Source organism: Ostrea edulis, chromosome 8, assembly GCF_947568905.1.
Source record: "Ostrea edulis chromosome 8, xbOstEdul1.1, whole genome shotgun sequence".
Lineage (NCBI taxonomy): Eukaryota > Metazoa > Mollusca > Bivalvia > Ostreida > Ostreidae > Ostrea > Ostrea edulis.
In genome coordinates this window covers 20,542,105-20,559,502 of record NC_079171.1, presented here as the reverse complement: position 1 = coordinate 20,559,502, position 17,398 = coordinate 20,542,105, and the positions used below count along the sequence as shown (strand labels likewise).

Below are 17,398 nucleotides of genomic sequence, written 5' to 3'. Positions count from 1 at the left end.
CATGTGATATTTGAACTTTAACCCTAGGCGGAGGAAGAATGGGTATCGCACTTTGTTTTTTGAATTCAGACTTTTCACTCGAACAGAGAAAATACAGTCATGAAACGTTGAGTGATTCCTTTTATTAACACTGGTAAATAACTTGTCCAACGGGTGTTCCTAGAGAGAAAATCACAATGTTGACTTTATGTTTGGCAAGACGTCCCTGGCAGCAGGTCACTAATAAAAAAAAGGGGGGGGGGGAATACTGCACAAAATTAAATGCACCACATGAAAGATTGAACCACTGTGACGTCACTAGTCAAAATACAGTCCATAGATCATTGCTACGGCAAAGATGGAGGAGTTGGAATATTTGACACTAACGAAATTGTCCGTGTTTTTGTTCCACAAACATCGACTGCCAAACTGCATTCCCGGCTTTTCCCGTAGTGATCCAATGCTGACGTTGGTGACAATTTTATATCTCTTAAATCCCATCTGCTTCACTCTCTCTAAAATGTCAACAGCCACTGTTTGGCTTATATCTCGACATTTCACGGGGTCATATTCCATTTTGGCCAAATGCTCTGCTAATACGCCTTCAGCCAGTTTTTCTACATCACACACCCGGAACACTTTATCATCATCCGGTTCTAGTTTATATGTATTCTCTAATCGGTATATTCTTTTAGGCATATCGTTCGAGCGTTCACCGAGGGAAGTGATTTCCAGCGCTCCACCGGGATCAGCAATTTGTCCAGATCCTGACTTTCCGTGCGAAAATCTAGCTCCAGCAATGGATCCCCGCACACGTCTCCCGGGAGTCGTGGCGTCGCTTCGGGGATAGTTAGATAATCTTCGCGACATGTTTGCACTCTGTCGTTATCTGTTTTCTGTTGATAAAAAGTACTTCAGGTAGCTATAAGTGGCGACTATATCTTCCTGTGCGAAGTTCAAATTCACCCTAGTGTCCTCTTCTAACAATTAGTTAAACACCGTCGAAACACCAAGCTTGTTTGTTTTGCAAAATCTTTTCAATATTCCAGCTTCGCGACGATGTGGGTTAAATCGCGTAAGATTGAATGGAACACACATAAAGGTACATTATGTGCCCTTCATTGACTTTTTAGATTTCAACCGTATGAAAGTAATTGTGCGCAACTGTATATGCCAGTCTCACAGCTAAGCACGTTGTGATTAAATGCCCGAAATCACTGATCTTTTCCTTTTTGAAATTCAAACACACAATGCGGAACCTTTAGTTATCTGTTTTAACTGGAAACCAGTCCCTCAAATCCCTTCACACTTATCCGGATAGAAAATATCCGTCAGGAAATGATATCTCCCTTCAGTGTTGTCGTCACTATAATCGCCACGTCCTCCCAAGCACACTGAAGAAACTCTCGTTAGAAATATATGCCAAATATTCGACATGGTTTTTGCATTAAAGATTATCTCTAAGATTATTTAATCCTAAACCGACGATTAACCTTTCTCTAGCATCACATTCAACGGGAACCTGTTAAAAAACAAAGCGGATTTACAGTTCCCGAGTGTTACTAATACTTCTCTCGTTTGTATTGGTTATTAAATTTCTTCGTGGCTCATTCTTGATAGTTCGATTATTGATATTAAATGCAATCAAATAAACGGACTGTGTAAGGCTTTAAATGCATTCAATGCTTTATATAGCGTTATTCATTCGATATAATTATATGACTCGATATCAGTCTCCTGATCAATCTTAACCCAACGTCTCGAAAGATAAATATTTGAACTTTTTGAAACCTCACAAATAATCTATTAAATTAAACAAATAAGTAAAGTGATAAATAAATATATTGCACTAAAAACAAACGATGAATATTCTTCCAAATGTCTCATTGACGATACAATGATACGGAAAAGGTTTAATCCGCAAAAAATGCGCTAATTCCCTTTTATTGTCTGGGTACAGAGGTTTTAATTAATCAATGTTTATTACAGACCTTAACAGAAATGTATTAGCATGTAAAGTTTTATAATGCATTAAAAATGAAAGTATTTACTCTAGGGTTCTCTGTCTTTTTAACCCTCTGCGTTGAAACCTGTTTCTGGTTAATATCACAAACCTCGCTCCTTTAATTCATTCACTTTCATTTTCCATCTATAAACTGCTTTTGAAGTGTGAAACTTTTTTAAAAAATCAGGTTTGGTACTAAGATGTTATAGAGTATATGCCCCTGCTACATATAAATGAAAAATAAATTGAAGCATTAACCAGTGTACAGAGCAAACAGGACAGGAATGAAATCATCAGTTCTATATTCAGCCTGGTGGGGTGATGTACATCAGCATGCAGCATTAGCTTTGGGAGGAAAATGTATTTAAAAAACAAAAGGACAGAACACGTGTGTACATGTACAATGTATAGTTTGGAAGCGGTACCAGGGTCAGCGGAATAACATTTCAACACGAGGATAAGAACGATTTCATCTGTATGCCTGTTATCCAGTTCCTATTTTGAAATGAGGGATTCTGCACGTGTATAAAAGTATGTTGAAAGGATTTCTCATCAGAAGCACTAGAAAATCTACTGTGTGAAAGAACTATTTTACTCCTCTTCCTCCACCATTACTCCCACCTCCACCATTACTCCTCTCCCTCCACCATTACTCCCCCCTCCACCATTACTCCTCTCCCTCCACCATTACTCCCACCTCCACCATTACTCCTCTCCTCCACCATTACTCCCACCTCCACCATTACTCCTCTCCTCCACCATTACTCCTCTCCCTCCACCATTACTCCCACCTCCACCATTACTCCTCTCCTCCACCATTACTCCCACCTCCACCATTACTCCTCTCCTCCACCATTACTCCTCTCCCTCCACCATTACTCCCACCTCCACCATTACTCCTCTCCTCCACCATTACTCCTCTCCCTCCACCATTACTCCTCTCCCTCCACCATTACTCCCCCCTCCACCATTACTCCTCTCCCTCCACCATTACTCCCACCTCCACCATTACTCCTCTCCTCCACCATTACTCCCACCTCCACCATTACTCCTCTCCTCCACCATTACTCCTCTCCCTTCACCATTACTCCTCTCCCTCCACCATTACTCCCACCTCCACCATTACTCCTCTCCTCCACCATTACTCCTCTCCCTCCACCATTACTCCTCTCCCTCCACCATTACTCCCACCTCCACCATTACTCCTCTCCATCCACCATTACTCCCACCTCCACCATTACTCCTCTCCTCCACCATTACTCCTCTCCTCCACCATTACTCCTCTCCTCCACCATTACTCCTCTCCTCCACCATTACTCTTCCACTCCACCATTTACGGAAGAGGTTTTCTAAGTTGAACTAATCCCTTTGTACATTTATACATTAAAATATGTTCAAATCAAATCAAACCATTTTAGTCGAGAAAAACTTTAGATGATCAAACTTATTGGTCATTAGAACATGTTTATACACCCCCCCCCAACGGCTTCCAGATAATGGACATTGTGTTGTGCATGTTTGAATGGCACGAAAGTCAAGTGTTAAACCAGATAGCATTTTGATAATATTCTAACTTCTGTGATTACGTGTGCTATCTTGACCTTAATCAGATTACTGGGACAATCTAGGCTGTCGATCAAGCTGACATCAATTTTAAATAATCGGATAATTTTTAGATGTATGAAATACTATCAAATTCCCAGCAGATACGGACAGCTGTTTGCAATGTTTAGTAATCCTTATTCAAGGTTATCTGATCCAACTTTAAAACTGCAGACATTTTCCATGTTGAATCTTGCCCTGTCTACCATTTGTGCCAACGCAACCAAATTTTAACACTAAATCACTACCACGCAAACTTTGTAACATCTTCTGACAGTGAAATGACCAAGTCCAATGCATGTAATATGAGAGAGGAAAACAATTGGGAAAGCTCACTCCTTCTAGGCACCTGATCCCACGTCTGATATGTCCAAGGGTCCGTGTTTGCCCCTCTCTTAATTTTGTATTCCTTATAGGAGTTATGAGGTTGATCACTGTTCGTTATCGTCACTTGTTCATGTGTAAATATTATAACACAATAAATATAAAACAAATATTTATATTTTCTTAAGATATTTGATTTCCTACAACTGTGTATGCTTAAACAAAAAGCCTGTTAGATGTCAAGGCTTCTACCTTGAACTTTATTGGTCGTATCTACATTGTAAATCAGAAATCGTAATGTCAATATGATGTGTGCCTCACCATTATGATGTCAAACTAATGTTTTTGCCAAATTTCATTATTGAAATTTTGCAAATTCTCAAACTATACACGAGGTGCACATCTCAACTGTGTGTGTAACCACTGCATGAATAATGAAAATCGTAGTACTTCCAGTATTGCAAGGAGAGATACTACATGAACCTATACACCTATTCTCTTGAGAGAAGTGGACAGACACAGCCCACACCCACTTCTCTTCGCAAACCTTCATCTTTTGATTCTGTAAAACTTGTAAATACCTGTGATGGTTCACGCTTCGACCGACGTTTCGACTCAATAATGGCTGGATTTACTTTAGTTAACAAGCACGTTATTTCCACAACTTTAACATCAACGAATGCAACTTTCTAGAATAAAAACATGAAGGTTTGAGAAGAGAAGTGAGAGTAGGCTATACCTGTCCGCTTCACTAATGAGAATACATAAACATCGCCTCTGCGTGTGGTATGGGTTTTTTTAAAATATCATTTTACGTCCCGTCGAGAAATGTTCACTCATATTGAGAGGTCACAGGCTGTAGGTACAATATTTACACCTAGGCTTAGCGCTCAGGGCTGTAGCAGTTAGGGTTCTTTATCGTGCTAACGCCTGGTGCCTTCATTTCTTTGTCACCCAAGTATAACCTCATGCAACCTATTGCAATTGGTCAACGTCCGTCGTCGAGCGTTAACAATTCAACATATATAACTTCTTGATAACTACCATTCAAATTCTTTTCGGTATGAAGCATGTTTGGGAGGGGATCGATTGTAAATTTGTGGACTCCTGCACTCTTGGGGCAGGCCAAAAACTCTCATTCATTCACCCATTTTCAAAACTTTTCTCTACAACCGCTCATCTATAAGAAAAACCAAATGCATAGTCATGTGGAGTAGGGAAGTCTCTACCACAGTTGTAAATTTCATGATACCCGGGGTAGGGGTTCTGACTCCAGGGCCGGTCCAAACTTGGTATATAGTGTTTATGTATAATGTAAAACTTATACGGTACCAATTTTGATGCCCAGATGCGCATTTCGACAAATAATGTCTCCTCAGTGCTGCTCAAGCCGAAGTTTTGGAAATCCGAAATAACAATAAACTTGTAAGAACTAAAAAGAAAAACAGAGTGCCAAAGGCTGGAGTCAAATTGGTCTAAGGATCAGAGCTATACATGAGGGAGATAATCCTTAATTTTGAAAATGAATATCTAACTTTTATCACAGTAATTAAATATACATCCGTATTTTCAAGCTAGTAACGAAGTAATTAGCTACTGGGCTGTAGAGACCCTCGGGGACTAACAGTCCACCAACAGAGGCCTCGACCCAGGGGTCGTCATGTAAAACTTACACAGTACCAATTTTGATGCACCAGATGCGCATTTCGACAAATACTAATAAAACATACTGAATTGCAACTAAATGGATTATTAAAAAGAACACTTAGTCCTTTGCCAAAATTGTAAATTTCATGATCCCAGGGGTAGGGGTTTTGGTGTTAAAATGGGGACAAAATTGATATAATAATTATTGTCTTTTTCAATTGAAAGGCTTTTTTTTAAGTTTGCGCTTACGGTATAAAAAACTAACTGCATTATTATGAAAAGCAGAAAAGAATGCACAAAATTGTGCTTTTCGCAACTCCGGGATTTGGATTTCAAATGTCCAAAGTACTCCTTATCGTGTTAATATTACAGATATTATATAATGTAAAGTCTTTCGTCAGTATAGGCACTTTGGGGGGGGGGGGGTTAAGTTTTAAGCACCTTGTTCTTTTGCTTAGATATGCAGAACAGGAATATTTTTCTTTAGATTCCAAAGCCCTTGGGGCTAGTGATATTTCTAACTAATATTCAGTTGAGCGATAAGACCTGTGGGGCTCTTTTAGATGACTCGTGATTCTCGCTTCTAAATGCCGAGTGTTTTACGCGGTCATGACACGAGCGAAGCTCGAACACACGACCTCCCAGTTACGAAGCAAATAATCTACATACCACTGAGGAACCGGAACGTGATAGAATTACACATTTAACTATACACAAATAGGTGTAATATTATATTCCCCGCAACAAACTTTTGTTTCGGGTTTAGTATCTCACCTTTTCGATCTTGTACTTTCGGATTTGGGATTTAGGATTATCGAATTGGAATTTAACCTTCTTCGCGGGAACAATACCCAGCATGAAGGTATTGGTTCCAAAGATCAATAGCACAACACGGATAATTCCAAAATATTCTGTATCCGATTTCAATGTCAGTCGCAGGGATGGTGGTTTGGTTATACATGTAGGCCAAGGTCAATAGAGTGTATTTTAGGGGCCCACACACACTTTTGCGGAAATTAACTTTGCTAGTAATGATTGATTGAACACCCCCCTCCAGAATTTTTCACTCATGGAGACGTCACCATGGCCAATTAAGGGTTGCAATATTTAGGACTATATTTGGCGTTTACGGCCTTTGAGCTGGGGGGGATCTTAATCGTGCCACATCTGCTGTGACACGGGACCTCGACTTTTGCAGTCTCACCAGAAGGACCGCCCTATTTAGTCGCCTTTAACGACAAGCAAGGCGTACTGAGGACCTATTCTAACCCGAATCCCCACGGGATTGGTAGTAATGTAGATTGATTATGCATGAATATAATTATTATTAAATTTTTATACCATTTGGTTTGTTATACAATGTATTTTTCATCGGCGAACTTGGGTAATTTATATTTAGAGTTCTATTCCTTAACTCTTTAATAACTAATTCGAATCCATGAGATATTATTACCTGTGCACTAAGCTAGAGCGATCGGTTGGATGACCCCTACACGACGGCGAATCACATGACTATGGCATGGTATGTTACCCGGAAAATGACGACGAAAGTCAACGCAAGGGAACATTCAAACGAGTAAGTAAAACCTTTACCAATAACGAATTTTCACATAACTTTTATCAACATTTGAAGGATTTTCGCTGAAACAAATTTATAAGAAAGTGGTAGTTCTACGTACATTGTTTTCTGTCAAAAACTTCCCGACTGCCAAAAAACTACACCAATGTTCTCAGCTTCTGTCGCACGTAGAACGACCATGTTACGAAGTATAGATTTGTTAAATGTTAATATAACTTATGTGAAAAGTCGTTCTTGATAGAGTTGTTACTTATTCGTTTGAATTTTCTCTTGTGTTGACGCTCGTCGTCATTTCTTCCGGTAATAGGTCATACCATGGTCACGTGATTCGCCGCTGTGCTCTAGCATCAGTTCTAATACATGTAGCATCAATTCTAATATTCATGCACGTGTATTACATACAATATATTGCAGTGTTTTATTTCATATGTTTGCAAACACACGATCTAAGTCATTCACAGTTTTAATCAATCGGGCTCCTTTCGTTTTTGAACTATTGCCGATGTCACTCACTTTGGCGGACGGATGCATAACAATATCAGCATTTTGAGTATCACGAGGGAATTTTGGCTTTTGTCCAAGAATTTTTAAGATAGCATCCACTGTTGTGAAAAGTTCATTTTCAAATGCACTCATTCGTCTGAAAAGAAAAAAAATCGTCATGCATAATTCATCATTTTACCATTTACTTGCATTGTTTGGTAGCGTTAATGGCCTACATTTTTACAGTTGCTCCCCTTACGGAAAAAAGGGGGGGGGGGGCTTACGATTGCAGTCCTAAGCTTCACATAAATAGTACTAACAAATAGTGTATAGTAAAGCTTACGTTACCAAATCCTTTATTATGTTGAGTTTTAAGAGGCTGTAATATATTTTTGAAAGAAACCAAGGTTTAATTTCTTAGATTTTCGAAGGAATTTTTTTAAAAAATTTGTACTTCGTCAAATTGTAGAGTTGGGGAAGGGGGAGGGGTGTTGTGGGTGTATTTGACGTTTATTTCTGTTCAAATTATGCAATTAATACCGAGGATTTCAATAGTAATCTGTTTTAGAATAAACAGACACCTAGAATTAAAAGCACAATGAAAACAATCAGGCACGTGGCATCGTTTATATAGGGGAGGGGGTGTCGGCTTCATGATGTTGCCTGAAAATTCTTGACAAGTAAATTTAAAAAAAAAATCAAAGTTCGAGAAGGAAGGCGGCAAGGGTTGATCTTTCAGTTCCATTCATTGGTTAAATTTTACATCCCACTACCATTCACAACAATGCTGTTTTTAGGAGGGGCATCCTATCTATAGATCTATCTCTGCACGTAAAAATAGCCTACTTTGTATGTAATTATAAGAGGAAGAAGACCCATTGTTGCTTGGAGCCTGATGATTGTTTTTGTGCTCGTTTGAGTAATTGAAGTGCAAGAAGAGGTGTAAGCTGATGTACACAAAATCAAACTTTCAAAAGATTTAATCACCACGAAAAAAAAATATTTTAACAAACATATTACACTAGAGATACCAATTCGAGATTGGCACCTAGTGTACATTTAGCAACAAGTAGTTTTGTTTAGTGTAAAACGATAAATTGATTTAAAGTACATATGTGCGTTGGTTGTACATGTGTTTTAGGCATATCTTATTGCATGCTTTTTTGTGTTTTGTTTGACAAAAATATTGATAAAAATTAATAATGAAGAATTGCTGCTATACTAAGGACATCATGATTCTGATCTAAAGAAATCAGGACTAATTAATATTTACATACTTTATTACATCATGCTTGGGAGAAAACCACACAAGGGACGCATATAAATGTAATCAGTGACTAAAATATTTTGTTCATTTACACTATTTTTAAGTCATTACTTAATTCTAGGAAAAATTCCTTAACTGGCAATTGATTACAATCAAAATTTGTTTTTCTATTTTTTCTTTATATGACAACGTCAACTGAAGACCGCAATATGCTGCGCACCCTCTCTGTAATCAGGGGGAAATAACTCGCATATCATTTTGAAAAATGTAGGCCATTCACATCTGTATGTGTAATAAATGAATGAATCGTTCTCGAACTCGGTCTGCGGGTGTGGATACATAACAATGGGAACTTTTTGGATAAAAAAAATTGAAATCCGGGAAACGTACACTATGACGTCACATTATAAGATCAACCGCACTTTCATATGAACAATCCACTAATACAAGGAAGGTACGGAATTAAACCCTTTTAATACCCATGTAAACATGTAAACTCCTGTAAGAAATTTGACATTGTCTATATGAATTTGAAGACATTTAACCATAAATGTTCGTTAACAGAAAAGTTACATATATCTCAAGCTACGTACAAACTACACCATCAATCTTATCATAGTCAAAGAAAATTAACTTACTGATGAAGAGAGTTAAGTTTGCTGTCAATATCACTAGTCACGTGACCGCAGTCACGATTTTCTCGTTGCTTGGGAACGTCGTAGTCGATAGTAGTCAGTTGCGGACCGGAGCTGGAGAGGGATTTTGGCGTGTAGGACGTTGCAGTAGATTCCATTGGCGAGTTGTGGTCACGCTGGTCACCAGTTTCTTTGTCTACCGTGTGTTTGTCTGTCATGAATTCGGACCTAACCGCGCCCCATTTCGATGTCATGGTTGGACGCTTGGATTTAGAAACTTTGTTAATTCTGGACACTGCTGTGACGGCGGAAAAAAAGTTGGTCATGGCACCTGTCAAAGATGATTAGTTATTTGTCAATGCCATGACAACCTGTTCCCGGCAGTTAATCAGTGCAACTTAGGGATCCAATCCGCCGCTGAATTATTCTGGATTCAGCGATCCCATCTCCAAACTTTACAAACATCACATGTATTCAGTCATACAATTATGTTTACAGAGAAAAAGACAGAACAAAACACTAAAGATTTAACCTTTACTAAAGTTAGTAGCGGGGAAGAACGTCCCGAGTTATGCATTCTCAATATTACAATTCCCCATATTTTGTCTATTCATGCTACCACACTTACCACCTGACACTGACGCAGCTGAGTTTTTCCTGGTTTCTGTGACGTCATACTCCTCGATGTCAACGTCTTCTGTCGCCTGCTCAGTAGAAAATTCCAGAATCCCCACATGTTCCTCGTCATTCCCGGTTGTATCAGTGTTGATTCTTTGTCTAGCATAGCTTTTCCGCCGCCGTGAGTCAGATCCAGCTATGATTAAAAAGGAATTACCAAAGTCAAAAACGAAAGGACGTTTGACGAAAATCGGAGAAGATTTACCTGCTCGTTTGTCCATTTGTTTGTCAGTTCGTTTTTCTGTCAATGCTATGAACGGCAAATCGACGCCCCTCATTCTTTACTTCTCAGGAAAATCAAAGATACGACGTATGCTACCAACATCTGCAGACTTCAGAACTACATCTGTTACAGATGACCTTCACCTTTGAGAGGAATCGTTCCATTTCAAAAATAAATTCGGTTTGGGATTTTTGAAATTTCGTATTTCCCATGAGACAAATAGTTGCTATAGGAATATTTCTAAAACTCTGTAGGAGTAACCAATCATTTTGTGGCTTTTACTAAATTACTAATGGAATTTCATTTTCTTAAAGTGTATTTATGTTACAGCTGATGTTTATAAAATTCTGATAGGATTTCAAATATTTTTAAAAGATGGGGGAGAGATGATCTTACAGAAATTTTATTTTTGTCTTGCATTTATTTTCTAAAGGTGTGCAATGTATTTCGCACCTATTAAATGAGAGTAACCTGTGGTAAAGAGGGTTTTTAAGTCAATAGACGATAGTGCATTGGACGACACCTTTGAATTTCCTGAGATATGAAGATATTTCGGGCACCTGCTTTACTTCAGATAAATGTCAGTTATTTGTGAAGGTCGCGTTCTCTTTGGTCATAAAGACCTATACAATGTTAAACTTAAATACATGTCTTCTCTATTGTAATACCATCCATAGAGCGGCCTTTGCATTGCATTCTGGGACGTTTTTGACGAATGAATTTCAATGTTTCATCTTCAATCTTTGATTTATATTTTCTCTCCAGTAGTGTTCCCTATAAAATTAGAAACGGAATGGAATATTTTTTTTATCATTCTGTAGTTAAATTGTGCTTACAATTTATCTAGACTGTAATATATCTTACTAACCTTTTTAAGATCAAAGGTCACATGAAACTTCTTGATGAATTGCTCTGCAAATTCTGGATAAGTTTGTAACACTTCCTTCAAATCGTCCAGTTCTATTTTGTTGATGTCACAGTAAGACAAGGCCCGCACAAAATAAAGGGACTGTCCCGCAGTGTCAGAGTCTTTCATATCAGCACCAAATATATCATGTTTTCCTGACAAATAAAAAGAAATGTAGAGTGTTAATACAATAATTTTAATTCAATATGGAAAGTGGTTCTTAGAATTTTGTTGTTCCAAAATAACAATACGAAAACTAAACATCATATCGTATGTTGGTTTTTTTACTCAGATTATTAAGTTCTTCCTCTGCTCAATATTAACATTGAAAGTATTCATTCCTCAAGACAATAAACACATAACGAATAAAGTGCACCGCCACGGCACATGATACGCCCGTCACATATTGTTAACAGTATAAATTGTACCCATTAAAACATTTTTTTTAATATATCACCTTAATTAAATGTCACAGTGACCTTAAAGTAGGATGCGACACACCTTCTACCTAAGATGCATTAGTTGACCAATTTTGGTGATTCTAGGTCTAATAGTTTTCAAGTTATGAGCCGGACAAGTTTTTGCCATATATGGCTATATCTTCTTAATGAAAAGTCACAGTGACCTGTTTTTAATGTGCGACACACCTTCTACCCAAGATGTATCTACAGACAAAGTTTGATGATTCTAGGCCTTGTAGTATTTAAGTTACGGGTCGGACACGAAAAAGCTAACAGACGGACGGACAGACGGATATCTTCTTAATGAAAAGTCACAGTGACCTGGTCTTAATGTGCGACACACCTTCTACTCAAGATGTATCTACAGACAAAGTTTGATGAATCTAGGCCTTGTAGTATTTAAGTTACGGGTCGGACACGAAAAAACTAACAGACGGACGGACATGAACGCCATACCATAATACGTCCCGTCTTAAGACGGGCGTATAAAAATTCCATTTTGAAAAATCGAAACCGTTTTGGTAGTGTTACATGTGCACTTTGTATATAATAAAGGTACTTCAGTGAGGGGATTACATACCCAGGATAGCCATCACTGTGTCGTCCTTCATAATTTCCACGGATCCCCGAGCCATAAAGAAAATGGCGGTCAGGATGTCCCCCGGATGTATCAGGGTATCGCCAGGGGGCGCGTGCGTGGTTTTGAATTTCAATGATAATGATCGTAAGCATCCTATATTAGAAAGTAGAAGTACGTGTTTATCTTTCTATGTTGTTTTTATTGATGTTGTACAATTACATGCAACGGAATGTATCATACTACAAACTTTAATAACCTTACACGAAAAACAACATGCAAAATTAGCAATCGCCACTCATCTAACATTAGCCAATAATTAACTTTGATTGCATGCATAATTAAGTAAACATTCACATGACAATTTGAACCAATTTTGTTTAAAGATGGATTGTTGTCACACTTCAAATTCTGTTATCAAGTTTTGCTGGCATGATGACCCATAAGAGAAAGTGTAACAAAATTCTTTAATTTTAAAACACCGCCCTCACAAGGATTCCTATATGTACATGTAAAGACTTTTACTTTTTTAAACCTTTGTGCCCAGTCTTTTTATTCATAAACGAACAATAATATAAAAATCACTTAAGGAGGTGTGCTACACCAGAGAAATTTGACGTAAATAAAAAGTGGAGGGTATGTACAATAATATTTTGAAGTTGAAAATTTTCAAATTTACTTTATTTTGTCAAAAAATACAGTTTTAGTGGAAGGTAATCTGGAAAAAAATTAAAACCACTGCTGGACTCGAACCTCCGACCTACAGGTCAACAGTCGGTGTTCTAACCTACTGAGCTACTCGGGTAGGTATTTAAATCGAAAAGGAAAAGCCAAATATTGCTGATATCGATTTTTTCATCCATGTTTTTAAAGGAAGTTAGCCATTATGACGATGTAGAGTACTACCTTAAACATGTTCTCTTACCTGGACTCGCCCCTTTAAAAGCCTGACAGTTGGTCAGTAAGTTTTTATTGAGGTGTAGACAGATATCAGACTGTAAACAGTCAGGGAATCCCTTCAGAACCTGCAATATAACGGTATGGCGGATTAATACAAGCAAGCAGAACGACCCCCATAAATATCTAGAATTATATGAAATTGATTTATCGGTGTATGTTACATTCAGTTCTTGAGATTCGTGTATATATAGGACACATTAGTCGTATTTGCAGTATGTTCATATAGCATGTGATCACACCCGCTCTGGAACCGAGGAAATGTAGTCCTCGATTTTCTAAAATTGTTAGATATCGGAGACGGCTGAATTATTACAACTCGACTAAATGGAGGTCTGTCCCCTCATACACAGAATGTGATGCAAATCAATAACGACGCCGCACAAATGAGAGCCCCGTGTCTACATTATATTAATTCTGATAATGTAAGAATAGGTGAACAAATGAAATAGGGAAAAATCATATATGTACATGTATACAGATGATGATAATTTCAATAATGATGGAGCTTTATTTAGAGAAGGTACTTCGATTAGTACAAGGTATCATTCTTCCCCGGGGCCGTCTGAAATACAAACAATATACACATAGTGATATGTACAGTATGCAATAAGTAGCCACTGGAGTGTGTAATAAGGGTGTATAAGATGTTATCCAAAACATTTTCCAAGGAACCATTGACTCGTAAGAGGCGATTAAATGGGGGCGGTCCTTCGGATGAGATCGCAAAAACCGAGGTCCCGTGTCACAGCAGGTGTGGCACGATAAAGATCCCTCCCTGCTCAAAGGCAGTATGCGCCGAGCATACATGTAGGCCTACATCTTACAGCCCTTCACTGGCAGTAGTGACGTATCCGTATGAGTGAAATATTCTCGAGAGGGACGTTAAACATTATACAATCAATCAATCCTGTAACTAGACTTGTGAGAATCGTACATGCCTCACCATAAGTGTGCTATATTAAAAACACAGGATATTTGAACACCGTATTCATATGAACACATTAACGAACTACACAATGATACTAAATGAACTTGACTAAGGCTAAATAAATTTATGTCAGGGTCATAACATCAAACTAGTCGTAAGGAAATATTGCGTCATGCTTCTACTTGTACTGTTTCTCCATAATACCGGCTTTTTACTTGTTCACCGCACACAATGCCGCCCGGACAATATTCAATGGACACAATGCCGCCCGGACAATATTCACCGGACACCATGCTCTATCGTATCAACCATAGCATGACTCTTAGCAGTACATTGTATTTAAACTTTGCTTGTGATTGAAAAGCAAAGTTTAAATGTATAATTAAGTACTGGTAAAGGCTATGCAATGGATGATGTTAAGAGATACGATGGGGCACGTGATTCCGAAAATTATTAACCATGTATACCCCCTATCCCTCCAAAATAATAAACAGTCATTTCTTAAATACATGTGAATATGTGGAAAGATTTGCAAGTTTCTTTGTATATCTGAAAATATTGAGTATCCAGTTTTCCTCAAGCGACTTACGTTTCCCATATCCACCCCATTCGTGTAAGCCCAGGCGTGCTGGAAAGACTCTTGCAGTCTGGTGGCCAAGTTTTTAGGCAAGTGATGGAAGATTATGAACTCTTTGATACTGGATACCCGCTCTTGATAGTCGTCCGATCCTTGATACATACGCAGCATGATAGAAGAGACGTTTCCAAAAATGGCGGCGCTCAAAAGTGCTGTTTAAAAAAGTTAAAAGGTATGTTTCATGCATCAGAATGACGGGAATAAGACACTGGTCTTCCATCCAGAATAGAAATGACGCAATATGTGGAGATTCATCAGGAAATAGATTACATCAGGAAATAGAGAATCGGTATCGACCAGTGTCCCCAATTTTCCATGTGAATTATAATTATCTAGAAACCGTATACAGAAGGTTCTATATATATGATGTATCTGAGAACGTGAGTCATTCTGGGAATTACATTATCAATATATCTTCTATATCCGTTTATCATCACGTTGTAATCTTTGTATTTCTATTACAGTTTTTTTTAAAAGTAGAATGACAGAAACACACAGTAATTTTACAAGAGTTTCGCGGTCTACGACGCTCATCTCTAGACGTAGATATTCTGATATAAGTTTGAAATACTAGTCGTTTAGAATCACACGTATATGCCTGTACCCCTACCCTGTTCACGGGTCAATATTATAGCAGGAACTTGAATCTACACTACTTGCGGAGGAATCCAGTGAGGATTCGGGTTAGAATATATCTTCAGTACCCCTTGCTTGTCGTAAGAGGCGAATAAATGGGGCGGTCCTTCAGATGAGACCGCAAAAACCGAGGCCCCGTGTCACAGCAGGTGTGGTACGATAAAGATCTCTCCCTGCGCAAAGGCCGTAAGCGCCGAGCATAGACCTAAATCTTGTAGCCCTTAACCGCCAATGGTGATGTCCCCATATGGGTGAAAATTTTTCAAACGGCACGTTAAACAATACATGAGGATACATATACCTTTGTGGTTCTTCACACGATTTGTTTTTAAATCCTTGTACCCTTACTATGACCCCGCATGCTTAGAACGAAATTTAACAGATATTACTTAAGGATGCTGCCATATTAACTTGACAATTTGAAGCCCCTGTGGTTTTAATTTAAGAAAAATGATATTTTAAAAGGAATTTTCTTGCACGATCCTAAGTACATTTACATCCCTATTATATCCAGCCTAGGTCCAAGAGACATGAATTAAACACAACATTATGATACTTGGAAAATTTGACAAACCATATGTACATTTAGTTCTTGACAGGATTTCTAAAAATAAAATCCTATACATTCCTTTGTAAATCCCCACCGTGGTATCGAACGAAGGTGTCCTAGTTACAACATGAAACTGCTACACGAGTAGCCACGGGAATTAAAAATGTGCCCTGGTGGTTCTTTAGCGGAATATTTTGAGATTATACAGAAAATAATCTCCCCAGTAATGATTTCTCTACACTACATGAGAGGGCGTCGGCACGGTCGCTTCGTCGTTAGGACGCTTAAGTTAAACTCTCGACCCCGGCACCGCGTTAAACATTTAGACTGACTGGTCCATCGCCAAGTGCCTAGTATTAGACTTGAAAGTCACAAGTCTCTTAGATATGACCGCAAAAACTAAAGCTCTTTGTCACGTGTCCTGTTTCTCCAACTATCTTCCCTTGGAAAGGAATGGAACCCTTGAATTGAATAAACACGAATATTCGTATCCGCTCGACACTTTGTAAGTCTCGTTTGGTGGACATTGACCTCGTTGTTCCAGAGAAGGAATTAAAAACGGACATACTCATTTTAGTCTATGACTCTGGTGAGCTAATAATAAGCATGATGCAATTTACAGCAAGGATTCAAATTGTTCTATACATTCATCATATACAGTTTCAAATAAAGGCACACAAGTCATGCATAAACATAGGTTTTAGGCTAATTTTTTCTCTACTCAGCGGTACCACGACCGTTGACATCACTATAAATGCCTGTCACGGCTCCCTCGCGTTAACAAGTGCAGTTGGTGTAGTAATACCGGTAATGTAGTCCCGCAGTTGTAAACGTCACTCGTGATTGATACAGGCTTCCGAAGCTCAAATTTTATGTTCTCAGTTTGATTGCGCCTCTACGCATTGCAGCCACGGAATAGAAGATGTAATTGACGAGAAAGAAATTCCGTTTCCTTCCAAGGATGTAGACGTTATGAAATGTATATTTGTGATATTTCCCTGGGTACGTCAGATTATTTGTGATATTTCCCTGGGTACGTCAGATCCTACCGCTGTGTCAGATCGAATGATGACTATAAGCTTTTGATAACAAGGTGCATACTAAATTTGAAATCTAAATACATTATTTTCCAGTGGGCTCAAAGTTTCAGTTTATAATGCAAAAGCATGTACACTGTAATCACAATGTGCTAATTACTTGCATGTAACTAATGAAGATAAAACGAAATCACTGCAGAGTAAGACCGATGAAAGGTGAGGATAACGAACAGTGATCAATTCCATAACGATGTATCACTATCACTTCAAGTTTAAATCTGAG

At 38.3% G+C, this 17,398-nt stretch overlaps 3 protein-coding genes across 5 annotated transcripts in view; 1 reads left to right on the top strand and 2 right to left on the bottom strand.

The window, feature by feature from the left end:
- Window positions 1-102: 102 nt before the first annotated feature.
- Window positions 103-1,933, bottom strand: LOC125661625 (dynein light chain Tctex-type 5-like). The gene has a single exon (XM_048893697.2). It carries the CDS (start codon window positions 847-849, stop codon window positions 298-300), a length of 552 nt encoding a protein of 183 aa, XP_048749654.1. The 5' UTR covers window positions 850-1,933; the 3' UTR covers window positions 103-297.
- On the top strand, window positions 1,039-3,337 carry LOC130049622 (uncharacterized). Its single transcript, XM_056147481.1, has 2 exons — window positions 1,039-1,081; window positions 2,541-3,337. The coding sequence occupies exons 1-2, from the start codon at window positions 1,039-1,041 to the stop codon at window positions 3,335-3,337; spliced, it is 840 nt and encodes a 279-aa protein (XP_056003456.1).
- Window positions 3,338-7,540: 4,203 nt separating this feature from the next.
- Window positions 7,541-17,398, bottom strand: part of LOC125661614 (potassium voltage-gated channel subfamily H member 7-like) — a 98,091-nt gene continuing 88,233 nt past the window's right edge. For all 3 annotated transcript variants that reach the window (XM_056147117.1, XM_056147118.1, XM_056147119.1), the window contains 8 exons: window positions 14,845-15,044; window positions 13,293-13,392; window positions 12,371-12,523; window positions 11,291-11,484; window positions 11,091-11,196; window positions 10,150-10,335; window positions 9,525-9,852; window positions 7,541-7,776 (listed from right to left, as the gene is read on the bottom strand). In XM_056147117.1, coding sequence (XP_056003092.1) covers window positions 7,560-7,776; window positions 9,525-9,852; window positions 10,150-10,335; window positions 11,091-11,196; window positions 11,291-11,484; window positions 12,371-12,523; window positions 13,293-13,392; window positions 14,845-15,044 — 1,484 coding nt within the window. In that variant the 3' untranslated portion in view covers window positions 7,541-7,559. The remainder of the gene's footprint in view (window positions 7,777-9,524; window positions 9,853-10,149; window positions 10,336-11,090; window positions 11,197-11,290; window positions 11,485-12,370; window positions 12,524-13,292; window positions 13,393-14,844; window positions 15,045-17,398) is intronic.

Coding starts and splice junctions, on each gene's coding strand:
- LOC125661625 (XM_048893697.2), bottom strand. CDS start 849: ATGTCGCGAAGATTATCTAACTATCCCCGAAGCGACGCCACGACTCCC.
- LOC130049622 (XM_056147481.1), top strand. CDS start 1,039: ATGTGGGTTAAATCGCGTAAGATTGAATGGAACACACATAAAG. Junction 1,082..2,540: donor TGAATGGAACACACATAAAG/GTACATTATGTG, acceptor ATTTCTCATCAG/AAGCACTAGAAAATCTACTG.